Below are 12,114 nucleotides of genomic sequence, written 5' to 3'. Positions count from 1 at the left end.
CCTAATCCATAACCTCGAGCTACTGATCACCAGGGATGTGGATCAACAGCCAGAACAAGGTGCCTCCAGCTGCTTTGTTGAACAGAGAGTGGCTGACAATAGTACCTCAATTATTGCAGGGACTAGATGCAGCAGTTCTCTAGAGCTCGAATGTATGGTTGCTGATGTTAGGCCTATAACAACTAATTTGTATCATGCTATTGTGGAGACAGCAAACGTCCTCTCTAAGGATTCGATTGACTTCTTGACTGAGACTGTGCTCATTGAAAAGGCCCAGCAGGTAATGCTAGATTCCAGCAGCACCAATATACTACGCCTGGCAATCAGTAATTCACAGATGGCTTTCAAGAAATCATGCCCTGAGAAGGAGGACCTTCAGAAACAACTTGTTTTGGATTTTGTGAAGACATCGGTAGGGAACCTACTCCAGAAGTGTTTGGGTTTAAATGCTTCCCAAGATGAATCTCAACCCTTTCAACACCCTGCCTCTGGCCCAAGCCAAAAGTCTATTCGCTCCATCCCCGGCTGGGTGATGTCAAAGCTGAAGGGTACTAAGACAAGCGTGGAAACTGTCTCTGCAACAGCCTTGATCACAACAACCATGGTCCAGGAAGTAATGGGCTCCATCCAACTGAGCAGAGATCTGTCAGTGGATGCAAGTGTTTGCCTCAGCAAAGGTAAGGCATTTATTCATTTTATACATTATTTTCTAAACTGAATATTATCTCAAATGTAAGGGAGATTTGAATATAAGATCTTACTTTCAATCAATTCAAATATTCATATTTTTTTACAAAATGTCCATTTTATTTTTTAAAGATCCTTCAAATTTGTCTTTGCCGCTTGAGGATATTCAATGTTATGAGGAGCTAGTAACAGAATGTGACATAGGAAAAATGGCTGAGAAACCTTTGGACACTGAGGCTGACTGTCCAGAAACAGGACTGAAAACTGTAAATTGGCACGAGAGAGTCCCCTATTTCATGGGTCTTTGTCGAAAGAAAGCAAAGACAATGCCCCAGGTAAGTCTGGCTAAAAGTCTGGCTTCGGACAAAACCAATTCTCAGTTCAGTGCAGAGGTTCCCAGAGTCATTGCTTTGTCTGTGGTACCAGAAATAAGCACTGATAAAATGCCTGAGCCATCTCTCACCATCACTAAGGCTCAAGGAAAGACTACCAAAAACAGGCGAGAGAGATCCTATTTCCCTAGTTGTTGTCCACAGAAGGAGCAAAAGAACGCCAAAGTGAGTTCCGTTTCTACTTTGTCTGACAAAGCTACGTTTGTTGATGACGTGTACCAGGACCTGTTCCAAGAAAAGGGATCTGCCATAAAACTGTGCCAATCAGTTCAGCAATTGCACCTTGCGGTAGAGGAGTGCAGTGCAGAGAGATTACACAATTTATTGGGTTTTAGTAAAAAGAAACCAGAGACAATGTCCGGTGTAAGTCTGACTAAAAGTCTGGCTTTAGATAAAAATGATTCTCAGGAAGATGTACAAGAGTTTCAGGCCACTTCAAGTCAATGCACGGTGGCAAGAACCTCATCCCCAGTGGAATTGATCAGCAATGGGTCTGTGCATAGTGTAATGAATGCCCTTCTCTCGAACGTCGAAGATAATTCGGTTGAATCAGTGTTGGAATTGCACCAGGCAGCAGGCGGGTTCAGTGCAGAGGTTCCCAGAGCCATTGATTTGTCTGTGGTTCCGGTAATCAGCACTGACAAAATGCCTGAGCCATCTCTCACCATAACTAAAGCTCAAGGAAAGACAACCAAAAACAGGCGAGAGAGATCCTATTTCCCTAGTTGTTGTCCACAGAAGGAGCAAAAGAAAGCCAAAGTGAGTTCCGTTTCGACTTTGTCTGACAAAGCTAAGTTTGTTGATGAAGTGTACCAGGACCTGCTCCAAAAAAAGGGATCTGTCATAAAATTGTGCCAATCAGTTGAGCAATTGCACATTGCAGTAGATGAGTGCAGTTCAGAGAGAATTCCCCATTACTTGGGTCTTAGTCAAAAGAAACCAGAGACAATGTCCCTTGTAAGTCTTGCTTCAGACAAAACTAATTCTCAGGAAGATGTACAAGAATTTCAGGCCACTTCAGGTCTATCCACGGAGGCAAGAACCCCATCCCCAGTGGAATTGGTCTCCAATGGGTCTGTGCATAGTGTAATGAATGCCCTTCTCTCAAAAGTCAAAGATAATTCGGTTGAATCAGTGTTGGAATTGCACCAGGCAATAGAGGAGTTCAGTGCAGAGGTTCCCAGAGCCATTGCTTTGTCTGTGGTTCAGGCAGTCAGCACTGACAAAATTCCTGAACCATCTCTCACCAGCACTAAGGCTCAAGGAAAGACAACCAAAAACAGGCGAGAGAGATTCTATTTCCCTAGTTGTTGTCCACAGAAGGAGCAAAAGAAAGACAAAGTGAGTTCAGTTTCTACTTTGTCTGACAAAGCTATGTTTGTTGACAACATATGCCAGGACCTGCTCCAAGAAAATGGATCTGCCATAAAACTGTGCCAATCAGTTGAGCAATTGCACCTGGCATTAGAGTGCAGTGCAGAGAGATTTCCCCATTTCTTTGGTCTTAGTCAAAAGAAACCAGAGACAATGTCCCTTGTAAGTCTGACTAAAAATCTGGCTTCAGATAAATATAATTCTCAGGAAGATGTACAAGAGTTTCAGGCCACTTCAAGTCAGTGCACGGTGGCAAGATCCTCATCCCCATTGGAATTGATCAGCAATGGGTCTGTGAATAGTGTAATGAATGCCCTTCTCTTGAAAGTCGAAGAGGATTCGATCGAATCAGTGTTGGATTTGCACCAGGCAGCAGGCGGGTTCAGTGCAGAGGTGCCCAGAGCCATTGCTTTCTCTGTGGTTCCGGGAATCAGCACTGACAAAATGCCTGAGCCATCTCTCACCATAACTAAGGCTCAAAGAAAGACAACCAAAAACAGGCGAGAGAGATCCTATTTCCCTAGTTGTTGTCCACAGAAGGCGCAAAAGAAAGCCAAAGTGAGTTCCGTTTCTACTTTGTCTGACAAAGCTAAGTTTGTTGATGAAGTGTGCCAGGACCTGCTCCAAGAAAAGGGATCTGCCATAAAATTGTGCCAATCAGTTGAGCAATTGCACCTTGCAGTAGATGAGTGCAGTGCAAAGAGATTCCCCATTTATTGGTTCTTAGTCAAAATAAACCAGAGACAATGTCCCGTGTAAGTTTGGCTAAAAGTCTGGATTCAGACAAAACTAATCCTCAGGAAGATGAAGAATTTCAGGCCACTTCAGGTCTATCCACGGAGGCAAGAACCCCATCCCCAGTAGAATTGATCTCCAATGGGTCTGTGCATAGTGTAATGAATGCCCTTCTCTCAAAAGTCAAAGAGAATTCGGTTGAATCTGTTTTGGAATTGCACCAGGCAGTAGAGGAGTTCAGTGCAGAGGTTCCCAGAGCCATTGCTTTCTCTGTGGTTCCGGGAATCAGCACTGACAAAATGCCTGAGCCATCTCTCACCATAACTAAGGCTCAAGGAAAGACAACCAAAAAGAGGCGAGAGAGATCCTATTTCCCTAGTTGTTGTCTACAGAAGGCGCAAAAGAAAGCCAAAGTGAGTTCCGTTTCGACTTTGTCTGACAAAGCTAAGTTTGTTGATGAAGTGTGCCAGGACCTGCTCCAAGAAAAGGGATCTGCCATAGAATTGTGCCAATCAGTTGAGCAATTGCACCTTACAGTAGAGGAGTGCAGTGCAAAGAGATTCCCCCATTTATTGGTTCTTAGTCAAAATAAACCAGAGACAATGTCCCGTGTAAGTTTGGCTAAAAGTCTGGATTCAGACAAAACTAATTCTCAGGAAAATGTACAAGAATTTCAGGCCAATTCAAGTCTATCCACAGAGGCAAGAACCCCATCCCCAGTAGAATTGATCTCCAATGGGTCTGTGCATAGTGTAATGAATGCCCTTCTCTCAAAAGTCAAAGAGAATTCGGTTGAATCCGTTTTGGAATTGCACCAGGCAGTAGAGGAGTTCAGTGCAGAGGTTCCCAGAGCCATTGCTTTCTCTGTGGTTCCGGGAATCAGCACTGACAAAATGCCTGAGCCATCTCTCACCATAACTAAGGCTCAAGGAAAGACAACCAAAAAGAGGCGAGAGAGATCCTATTTCCCTAGTTGTTGTCCACAGAAGGCGCAAAAGAAAGCCAAAGTGAGTTCCGTTTCGACTTTGTCTGACAAAGCTAAGTTTGTTGATGAAGTGTGCCAGGACCTGCTCCAAGAAAAGGGATCTGCCATAGAATTGTGCCAATCAGTTGAGCAATTGCACCTTACAGTAGAGGAGTGCAGTGCAAAGAGATTCCCCCATTTATTGGTTCTTAGTCAAAATAAACCAGAGACAATGTCCCGTGTAAGTTTGGCTAAAAGTCTGGATTCAGACAAAACTAATTCTCAGGAAAATGTACAAGAATTTCAGGCCAATTCAAGTCTATCCACAGAGGCAAGAACCCCATCCCCAGTAGAATTGATCTCCAATGGGTCTGTGCATAGTGTAATGAATGCCCTTCTCTCAAAAGTCAAAGAGAATTCGGTTGAATCCGTTTTGGAATTGCACCAGGCAGTAGAGGAGTTCAGTGCAGAGGTTCCCAGAGCCATTGCTTTCTCTGTGATTCCGGGAATCAGCACTGACAAAATGCCTGAGCCATCTCTCACCATAACTAAGGCTCAAGGAAAGACAACCAAAAACAGGCGAGAGAGATCCTATTTCCCTAGTTGTTGTCCACAGAAGGCGCAAAAGAAAGCCAAAGTGAGTTCCGTTTCTACTTTGTCTGACAAAGCTAAGTTTGTTGATGAAGTGTGCCAGGACCTGCTCCAAGAAAAGGGATCTGCCATAAAATTGTGCCAATCAGTTGAGCAATTGCACCTTGCAGTAGATGAGTGCAGTGCAAAGAGATTCCCCCATTTATTGGTTCTTAGTCAAAATAAACCAGAGACAATGTCCCGTGTAAGTTTGGCTAAAAGTCTGGATTCAGACAAAACTAATCCTCAGGAAGATGAAGAATTTCAGGCCACTTCAGGTCTATCCACGGAGGCAAGAACCCCATCCCCAGTAGAATTGATCTCCAATGGGTCTGTGCATAGTGTAATGAATGCCCTTCTCTCAAAAGTCAAAGAGAATTTGGTTGAATCCGTTTTGGAATTGCACCAGGCAGTAGAGGAGTTCAGTGCAGAGGTTCCCAGAGCCATTGCTTTCTCTGTGGTTCCGGGAATCAGCACTGACAAAATGCCTGAGCCATCTCTCACCATAACTAAGGCTCAAGGAAAGACAACCAAAAAGAGGCGAGAGAGATCCTATTTCCCTAGTTGTTGTCCACAGAAGGCGCAAAAAAAGAAAGCCAAAGTGAGTTCCGTTTCGACTTTGTCTGACAAAGCTAAGTTTGTTGATGAAGTGTGCCAGGACCTGCTCCAAGAAAAGGGATCTGCCATAGAATTGTGCCAATCAGTTGAGCAATTGCACCTTACAGTAGAGGAGTGCAGTGCAAAGAGATTCCCCCATTTATTGGTTCTTAGTCAAAATAAACCAGAGACAATGTCCCGTGTAAGTTTGGCTAAAAGTCTGGATTCAGACAAAACTAATTCTCAGGAAAATGTACAAGAATTTCAGGCCAATTCAAGTCTATCCACAGAGGCAAGAACCCCATCCCCAGTAGAATTGATCTCCAATGGGTCTGTGCATAGTGTAATGAATGCCCTTCTCTCAAAAGTCATAGAGAATTCGGTTGAATCTGTTTTGGAATTGCACCAGGCAGTAGAGGAGTTCAGTGCAGAGGTTCCCAGAGCCATTGCTTTCTCTGTGATTCCGGGAATCAGCACTGACAAAATGCCTGAGCCATCTCTCACCATAACTAAGGCTCAAGGAAAGACAACCAAAAACAGGCGAGAGAGATCCTATTTCCCTAGTTGTTGTCCACAGAAGGCGCAAAAGAAAGCCAAAGTGAGTTCGGTTTCTACTTTGTCTGACAAAGCTAAGTTTGTTGATGAAGTGTGCCAGGACCTGCTCCAAGAAAAGGGATCTGCCATAAAATTGTGCCAATCAGTTGAGCAATTGCACCTTGCAGTAGATGAGTGCAGTGCAAAGAGATTCCCCCATTTATTGGTTCTTAGTCAAAATAAACCAGAGACAATGTCCCGTGTAAGTTTGGCTAAAAGTCTGGATTCAGACAAAACTAATCCTCAGGAAGATGAAGAATTTCAGGCCACTTCAGGTCTATCCACGGAGGCAAGAACCCCATCCCCAGTAGAATTGATCTCCAATGGGTCTGTGCATAGTGTAATGAATGCCCTTCTCTCAAAAGTCAAAGAGAATTCGGTTGAATCCGTTTTGGAATTGCACCAGGCAGTAGAGGAGTTCAGTGCAGAGGTTCCCAGAGCCATTGCTTTCTCTGTGGTTCCGGGAATCAGCACTGACAAAATGCCTGAGCCATCTCTCACCATAACTAAGGCTCAAGGAAAGACAACCAAAAACAGGCGAGAGAGATCCTATTTCCCTAGTTGTTGTCCACAGAAGGCGCAAAAGAAAGCCAAAGTGAGTTCCGTTTCTACTTTGTCTGACAAAGCTAAGTTTGTTGATGAAGTGTGCCAGGACCTGCTCCAAGAAAAGGGATCTGCCATAAAATTGTGCCAATCAGTTGAGCAATTGCACCTTGCAGTAGATGAGTGCAGTGCAAAGAGATTCCCCCATTTATTGGTTCTTAGTCAAAATAAACCAGAGACAATGTCCCGTGTAAGTTTGGCTAAAAGTCTGGATTCAGACAAAACTAATCCTCAGGAAGATGAAGAATTTCAGGCCACTTCAGGTCTATCCACGGAGGCAAGAACCCCATCCCCAGTAGAATTGATCTCCAATGGGTCTGTGCATAGTGTAATGAATGCCCTTCTCTCAAAAGTCAAAGAGAATTCGGTTGAATCCGTTTTGGAATTGCACCAGGCAGTAGAGGAGTTCAGTGCAGAGGTTCCCAGAGCCATTGCTTTCTCTGTGGTTCCGGGAATCAGCACTGACAAAATGCCTGAGCCATCTCTCACCATAACTAAGGCTCAAGGAAAGACAACCAAAAAGAGGCGAGAGAGATCCTATTTCCCTAGTTGTTGTCCACAGAAGGCGCAAAAGAAAGCCAAAGTGAGTTCCGTTTCGACTTTGTCTGACAAAGCTAAGTTTGTTGATGAAGTGTGCCAGGACCTGCTCCAAGAAAAGGGATCTGCCATAGAATTGTGCCAATCAGTTGAGCAATTGCACCTTACAGTAGAAGAGTGCAGTACAGAAGTCTCCAAAGCCATTGCTTCGTCTGTGGCTAGAGTGATTAGCGTAGAAAAAATGGCTGAGTCATCTCTTAACACTATTGCTCAAGGAAAGCAAACCAATTACAGGCAAGAGAGATCCTATTTCCCTAGCTTTTGTCTGCAGAAGAAGAAAAAGCTAAACAAAACCGAACAGAGTTTTTCTACTTTGTCTAACAAAGCTAATTCCTCTGGTCCCCAAGAAGTCCTACCGAAAGTCTGTGGCAGTGCCACCCCAAGTCTATGCAATACAACAGAATCTCAGTCCACAGCTACAAGAACTCAATCTACACCCGTGGTTTCCTTCTCCAGTGGGTCTGTGCATAGCTTGGTATGTGCACTCCTCTTGAAGATCCGGAAGAATGCCGATGGATCTCCTCCTCAGTCAGAGCCAGAGCTGATTGAGAAAGCCCTGTCTGTCAGTGGATCTGTGTTGACACTGTTGGCAGAGGTCAACGGAATGTCCGTTGATGAGGAATCATCTACCCCTAGTCGGGCACCTCCTGATGAGGTAGTTGAAGCAGTGTACAAGGACCTGCTGCAGGAAAAGGGTTCTGCAATCGAATTGCACCAGGCAGTGGAGCAGTGCAGTGCAGAGGTCCCTAGAGTCATAGCCTGGTCTCTGGTAAAGGAGATAAGCACTGCTCCCCCCAATGAATTCCTTGCTGCCCCAGCTTTCCTCCTCTCCTCTGTCTTGCTTCTCTCCGGACATCCAAGTAAGGCGATCTCATTATCTGGAAATGCCAAATCACTTGCCGCAGCAGCAAGTGATAGACTCCCTAAGGATGAGAGTCAGAAGAGGTTTGGCTTGTTGCCAAAGCTGCCTAAGACACATAAAATGCAGAAGATGCCAAAGTTGAAAGCAAAGGTATGGTTTGAAAGTCTTTGAATTAATAACACTTTATTTAGTTAAGCGTCTCTATTTTGACATTTTATGCTGCGTTTATGAACCATCAGTTTTAATTGCTAGTGAATTACAATGATGGGAAGGATCAGAATTTCTGTTTCTGACAGCTTTGTGACTTATGTTAACACTTTATGACCTTCCAGAACAAAGTGGATCCACTGGCCATCTACCCCTCTTTTGATCTTCTGAGAGAGGATCCACTTGAGGACACTTATGATCATTCATAAGGAAGCCACCTCTGATGATCATATAAACGGTCAATCGAAAAAATCCCAAACATTTTTTGTTGAATACACATCATGATGGGTCTAGGCCCTGATTTTAGCTCATGCACAGAATTGATTTATCTCATGAGTTACGCTCGCACATCTTAAGTCAGGATATGACATGTGTTAACACCATAGATATTTGTCAGCAGTCTGACTCACTACTCTGTAATATGTTGGGATGCTGAGCATGTGCAAATTAGTTTCTGAACTGTGGTGAAATGTTTTATGACTATGGGGTCCTCACTAACTCTCTCTAATTAGACTTACAGTACAGCCGTCCTTTTACATCACCTTCCAACCCATTTGGAGAACTGACATTCTGGCTCTGGCACTAACAGACAGTCTCTCTTCACTAGCATTGCCAGTGTCATCACCAAGGCCTTCACTAGAGCACTTCACCCAGTCATGACCAGATCTAGGACCATCCGTAGTAATAGTTAACTTGACCACCTGATAATTCAAGAGAGGATCCACTGGATCTTGGGACCTTATGATCACCCATCTTTGTTTAGATAAACTTGTTAGTTCAGAATCCAATTTATCATTCCATTGCTTTCATTCTTGAGGTTGGTAGCCACACAATTACATTTAGACTTTAGCTAGGTTTCCATGCAAATATTCTAAACTGAGATTTAGACTTGTCCCATCAAGCCTCTGCCACAACGTCTTAAACCACCTTACTTGCTCCAATATGGCAAATTGAATTACATAACTCTTATATAGTTAACCATACAATGAGAAGTGATGAGCGTATCGCCATTTACTTTGCTTACAGTTAAGTTGACATATGAATCTGTAAAATACAGTCACCTTGAACTGTGCCCATGAAAAGCATATGAAGACAAAGGACACCTGCTTATGTATTGCAAAGTTTAATAGTAAATGAAAAGTGTGCCTTTCCGCATATGGGGGGGTGTATTAGAATGGATGGGGAGGGCAGATGTCTTTGGTCCATACTTCATGGTTGCTGTAAGGAGGGGGGTGTATGAATTGGATGGAGGCAAGAGAAGGCACTTAAGTTTACAGTTTGCACTGGAAGAATTGGACTGAACTAGATTGTTAGTTCAGTCCATATGACTGAACTATTTCAGGGGTAAACCATATGCTCAGCATGTATATAACATACAAAATGCCCCATGTGAGCGCAACAGAATTATAGCTATATATACACACACAGTAAAGAAATAAAATGTAAAAGAAAAAAAATTAACATGCTACTCAATCTAGAATAGATTATCCAATTGGAAAACAATGAAGTTATTTTTTTATAGGCAGAGAAAGAAAAAAAGGAAATGTTTTTCTCTTTGGTGATCACCAGATAGTTGAGAATGTAGACAAAGCTGTGAATGTGAATTCTTACACTTGGTAAAAGAGATGGACAGGCATAAATAATTCCCCATAGAGAATAACTCTAGTTTTTAGACGACTAAGAAATACTACATGTACATGCGTGAAGCTACCACAAGGTAACAACTAGCAATGTGTTGTGGAGAGAAAATGCAGTGCATGCATCTCCACAATTGAAGAGTAGGCCTACTGTCATTAGGATTACTGAAAATAGGCCTAAATTTAGTGCAGATCTGAGATTAGGAAAAATTTGCTGAAGGCAGGAAGCTCCTGGAGTTGGCTACCAAGCCTTATGTGCTCAAGCACAGTTGCTGATACATGCCAACTGATCTACCCTGCTGTATACACTTTGCACTTCCCCAGAAGACTTTGTAAACCATTGAACAAGTAAGAACTACATAATCTTTATGTTGATGTGCAATATAATAAAAATGAAGACATTTTACTCATGGCCAAATTATATTATGAAAAGAAGACTTCAGTACCTATGTTTATAACATATCTAAAACACAAAGGTATTCCTATGGATAACTTCCCACCAGTAATATTGGAGGAGATGGAGGGGGTTCTCTCAATTCTTCTACTCATTGGGTATGACCCTTTGGTACACATAGGAAACAGCTGTATAACCTTATACACATGCCTTGCAGTTTGTCACGACACCGCTTTGCTTTCGGTAAATGGTGAACCAAGCCCCATTTCCAAAGAACATTATCAGGGGAAAAAGCAAATCCCGAAAAGCAACATTATGCCTCCAGGCAGTGTACAAGGGGAAACAATCAGATATTTCTCCAGATTTTGTTAAGTTATTGTATACTTTACTAAGAATCTTAAATCAGTCACAACTCAGTAGTCATAAAACGTATTCGAACTAAGATTGAAACAGCATTCACAAATTTGATCCGATTTTTTCCCCTTCTCTAGGAAATGATCAAGAGGAAAGTTAACATTAAAAAAGGACAAAGAATGTGCACTGATGTTCGTGATGCAGGCATCTCTGCATTTCGAGAAAGGCAAAGTTACACTGTGATACATGGCAAGCATGTCAAGTGTGTGCCGTTTATGGTCCTGTCTGAGATGCACTGAAAATAAGAGTAGACCAAATAACACCTAAATATATGTACTTCTAACAAAGGGAAGTCCAAATTCAGACTGTAGATGTAGGGGAGTGGGGGTTCCTTTCTCATACCTGAGACTTGAGAAGTGGAATAATTCATAATTAAATATGTATGTAATAAAGAAATCAAGCCTTCTCCTTGGATTATACAATAACAATATAGAGAAGGACAGGACAACTATCCACTAAACTATTCTCATACATGTGAGGGAGGGAATAAACAACTGCCATCAGGCAACATCCAAAGTGATTGCCTCTAGTTCTAATTATAAACTGATTCTTTGTCCAGTTCAAGGAGTACATATTATTTACAGACACAACCAGTATTTATGGAAAGCTCTAAATGAATTGGATACAAATAAACTTATGTAGTGTTGATTGTATGCCATTGATGAAAGTCTTCCATACATACTAGCAAGCATGCCATAACATATGGAACTAAAATGGTGATGGACTACCAAACAAAAAAAGGCAACCAAAATTAATTTGATGCTTGAGAAGAAAAAATAAAATAAAAATGCCTTTTAGCAGTGCGCAAAATGCATATAAATCACCGCAGTCTCTGTGCTGAACTCATCATCAGATAACACTGGCCTCTGAAGGAGCAAAATGCTGCTCAATCAACAGGCATGAGAAAATAGGTCTTATTAGCAGATTTTCAAGTTTGGTGGATGAATGGTTTTGCCTATGGGTGGCACTAGAGCTCATTTGACAAAAAGATGTAAACTTGTATTCTATTCTTCATCAAAAAGGAGTTAGTGGGGTGGAAGGGGCAGGGTATCAAGGGTGGAGTGCCAGGGTTAGTAGGGGGTTTTAAGCCAGGTAGTTCCGGTGTCAGGGGCAGTGTGTCCGCGGAGGCCTTTGGGGCAGACCGTTATGAGAAGGGTGGTCTTGACGGTAAGAAGAGGATGGAGTGGAGTTGGAAGGGCCTCTTGTGGAGTTGGAGGATTGTGTTACAGTGCTGGTAGGATGGCTGGGGCCGTCACCTTGGCCTTGGTTGCCCTGGTAGCCTTGGTAACCCTCGGAGCGGTAGCCTCCGCGATTGGTGTTCCTGTCGCGATAGGAGCCGCCATTATACCGCTGACCACCGGAGTAGTATCCCGGGCCCGCCGTATACCGCCTGTTGCCTTGGAAAGTCTGAAAGGTGCAGATTAAAA

General features: G+C 43.0%; 1 protein-coding gene across 3 annotated transcripts in view; it reads right to left on the bottom strand.

Moving 5' to 3' along the window:
* Nucleotides 1–9,450: 9,450 nt before the first annotated feature.
* LOC112216233 (spermatogenesis-associated serine-rich protein 2) overlaps nucleotides 9,451–12,114 on the bottom strand; it is a 53,944-nt gene continuing 51,280 nt past the window's right edge. For all 3 annotated transcript variants that reach the window (XM_024376072.2, XM_024376074.2, XM_024376073.2), the window contains one exon: nucleotides 9,451–12,094. In XM_024376072.2, coding sequence (XP_024231840.1) covers nucleotides 11,792–12,094 — 303 coding nt within the window. In that variant the 3' untranslated portion in view covers nucleotides 9,451–11,791. The remainder of the gene's footprint in view (nucleotides 12,095–12,114) is intronic.

This window comes from Oncorhynchus tshawytscha, linkage group LG16, assembly GCF_018296145.1.
Source record: "Oncorhynchus tshawytscha isolate Ot180627B linkage group LG16, Otsh_v2.0, whole genome shotgun sequence".
Classification (NCBI taxonomy): domain Eukaryota; kingdom Metazoa; phylum Chordata; class Actinopteri; order Salmoniformes; family Salmonidae; genus Oncorhynchus; species Oncorhynchus tshawytscha.
This window is presented reverse-complemented; position numbering and strand designations above follow the sequence as displayed.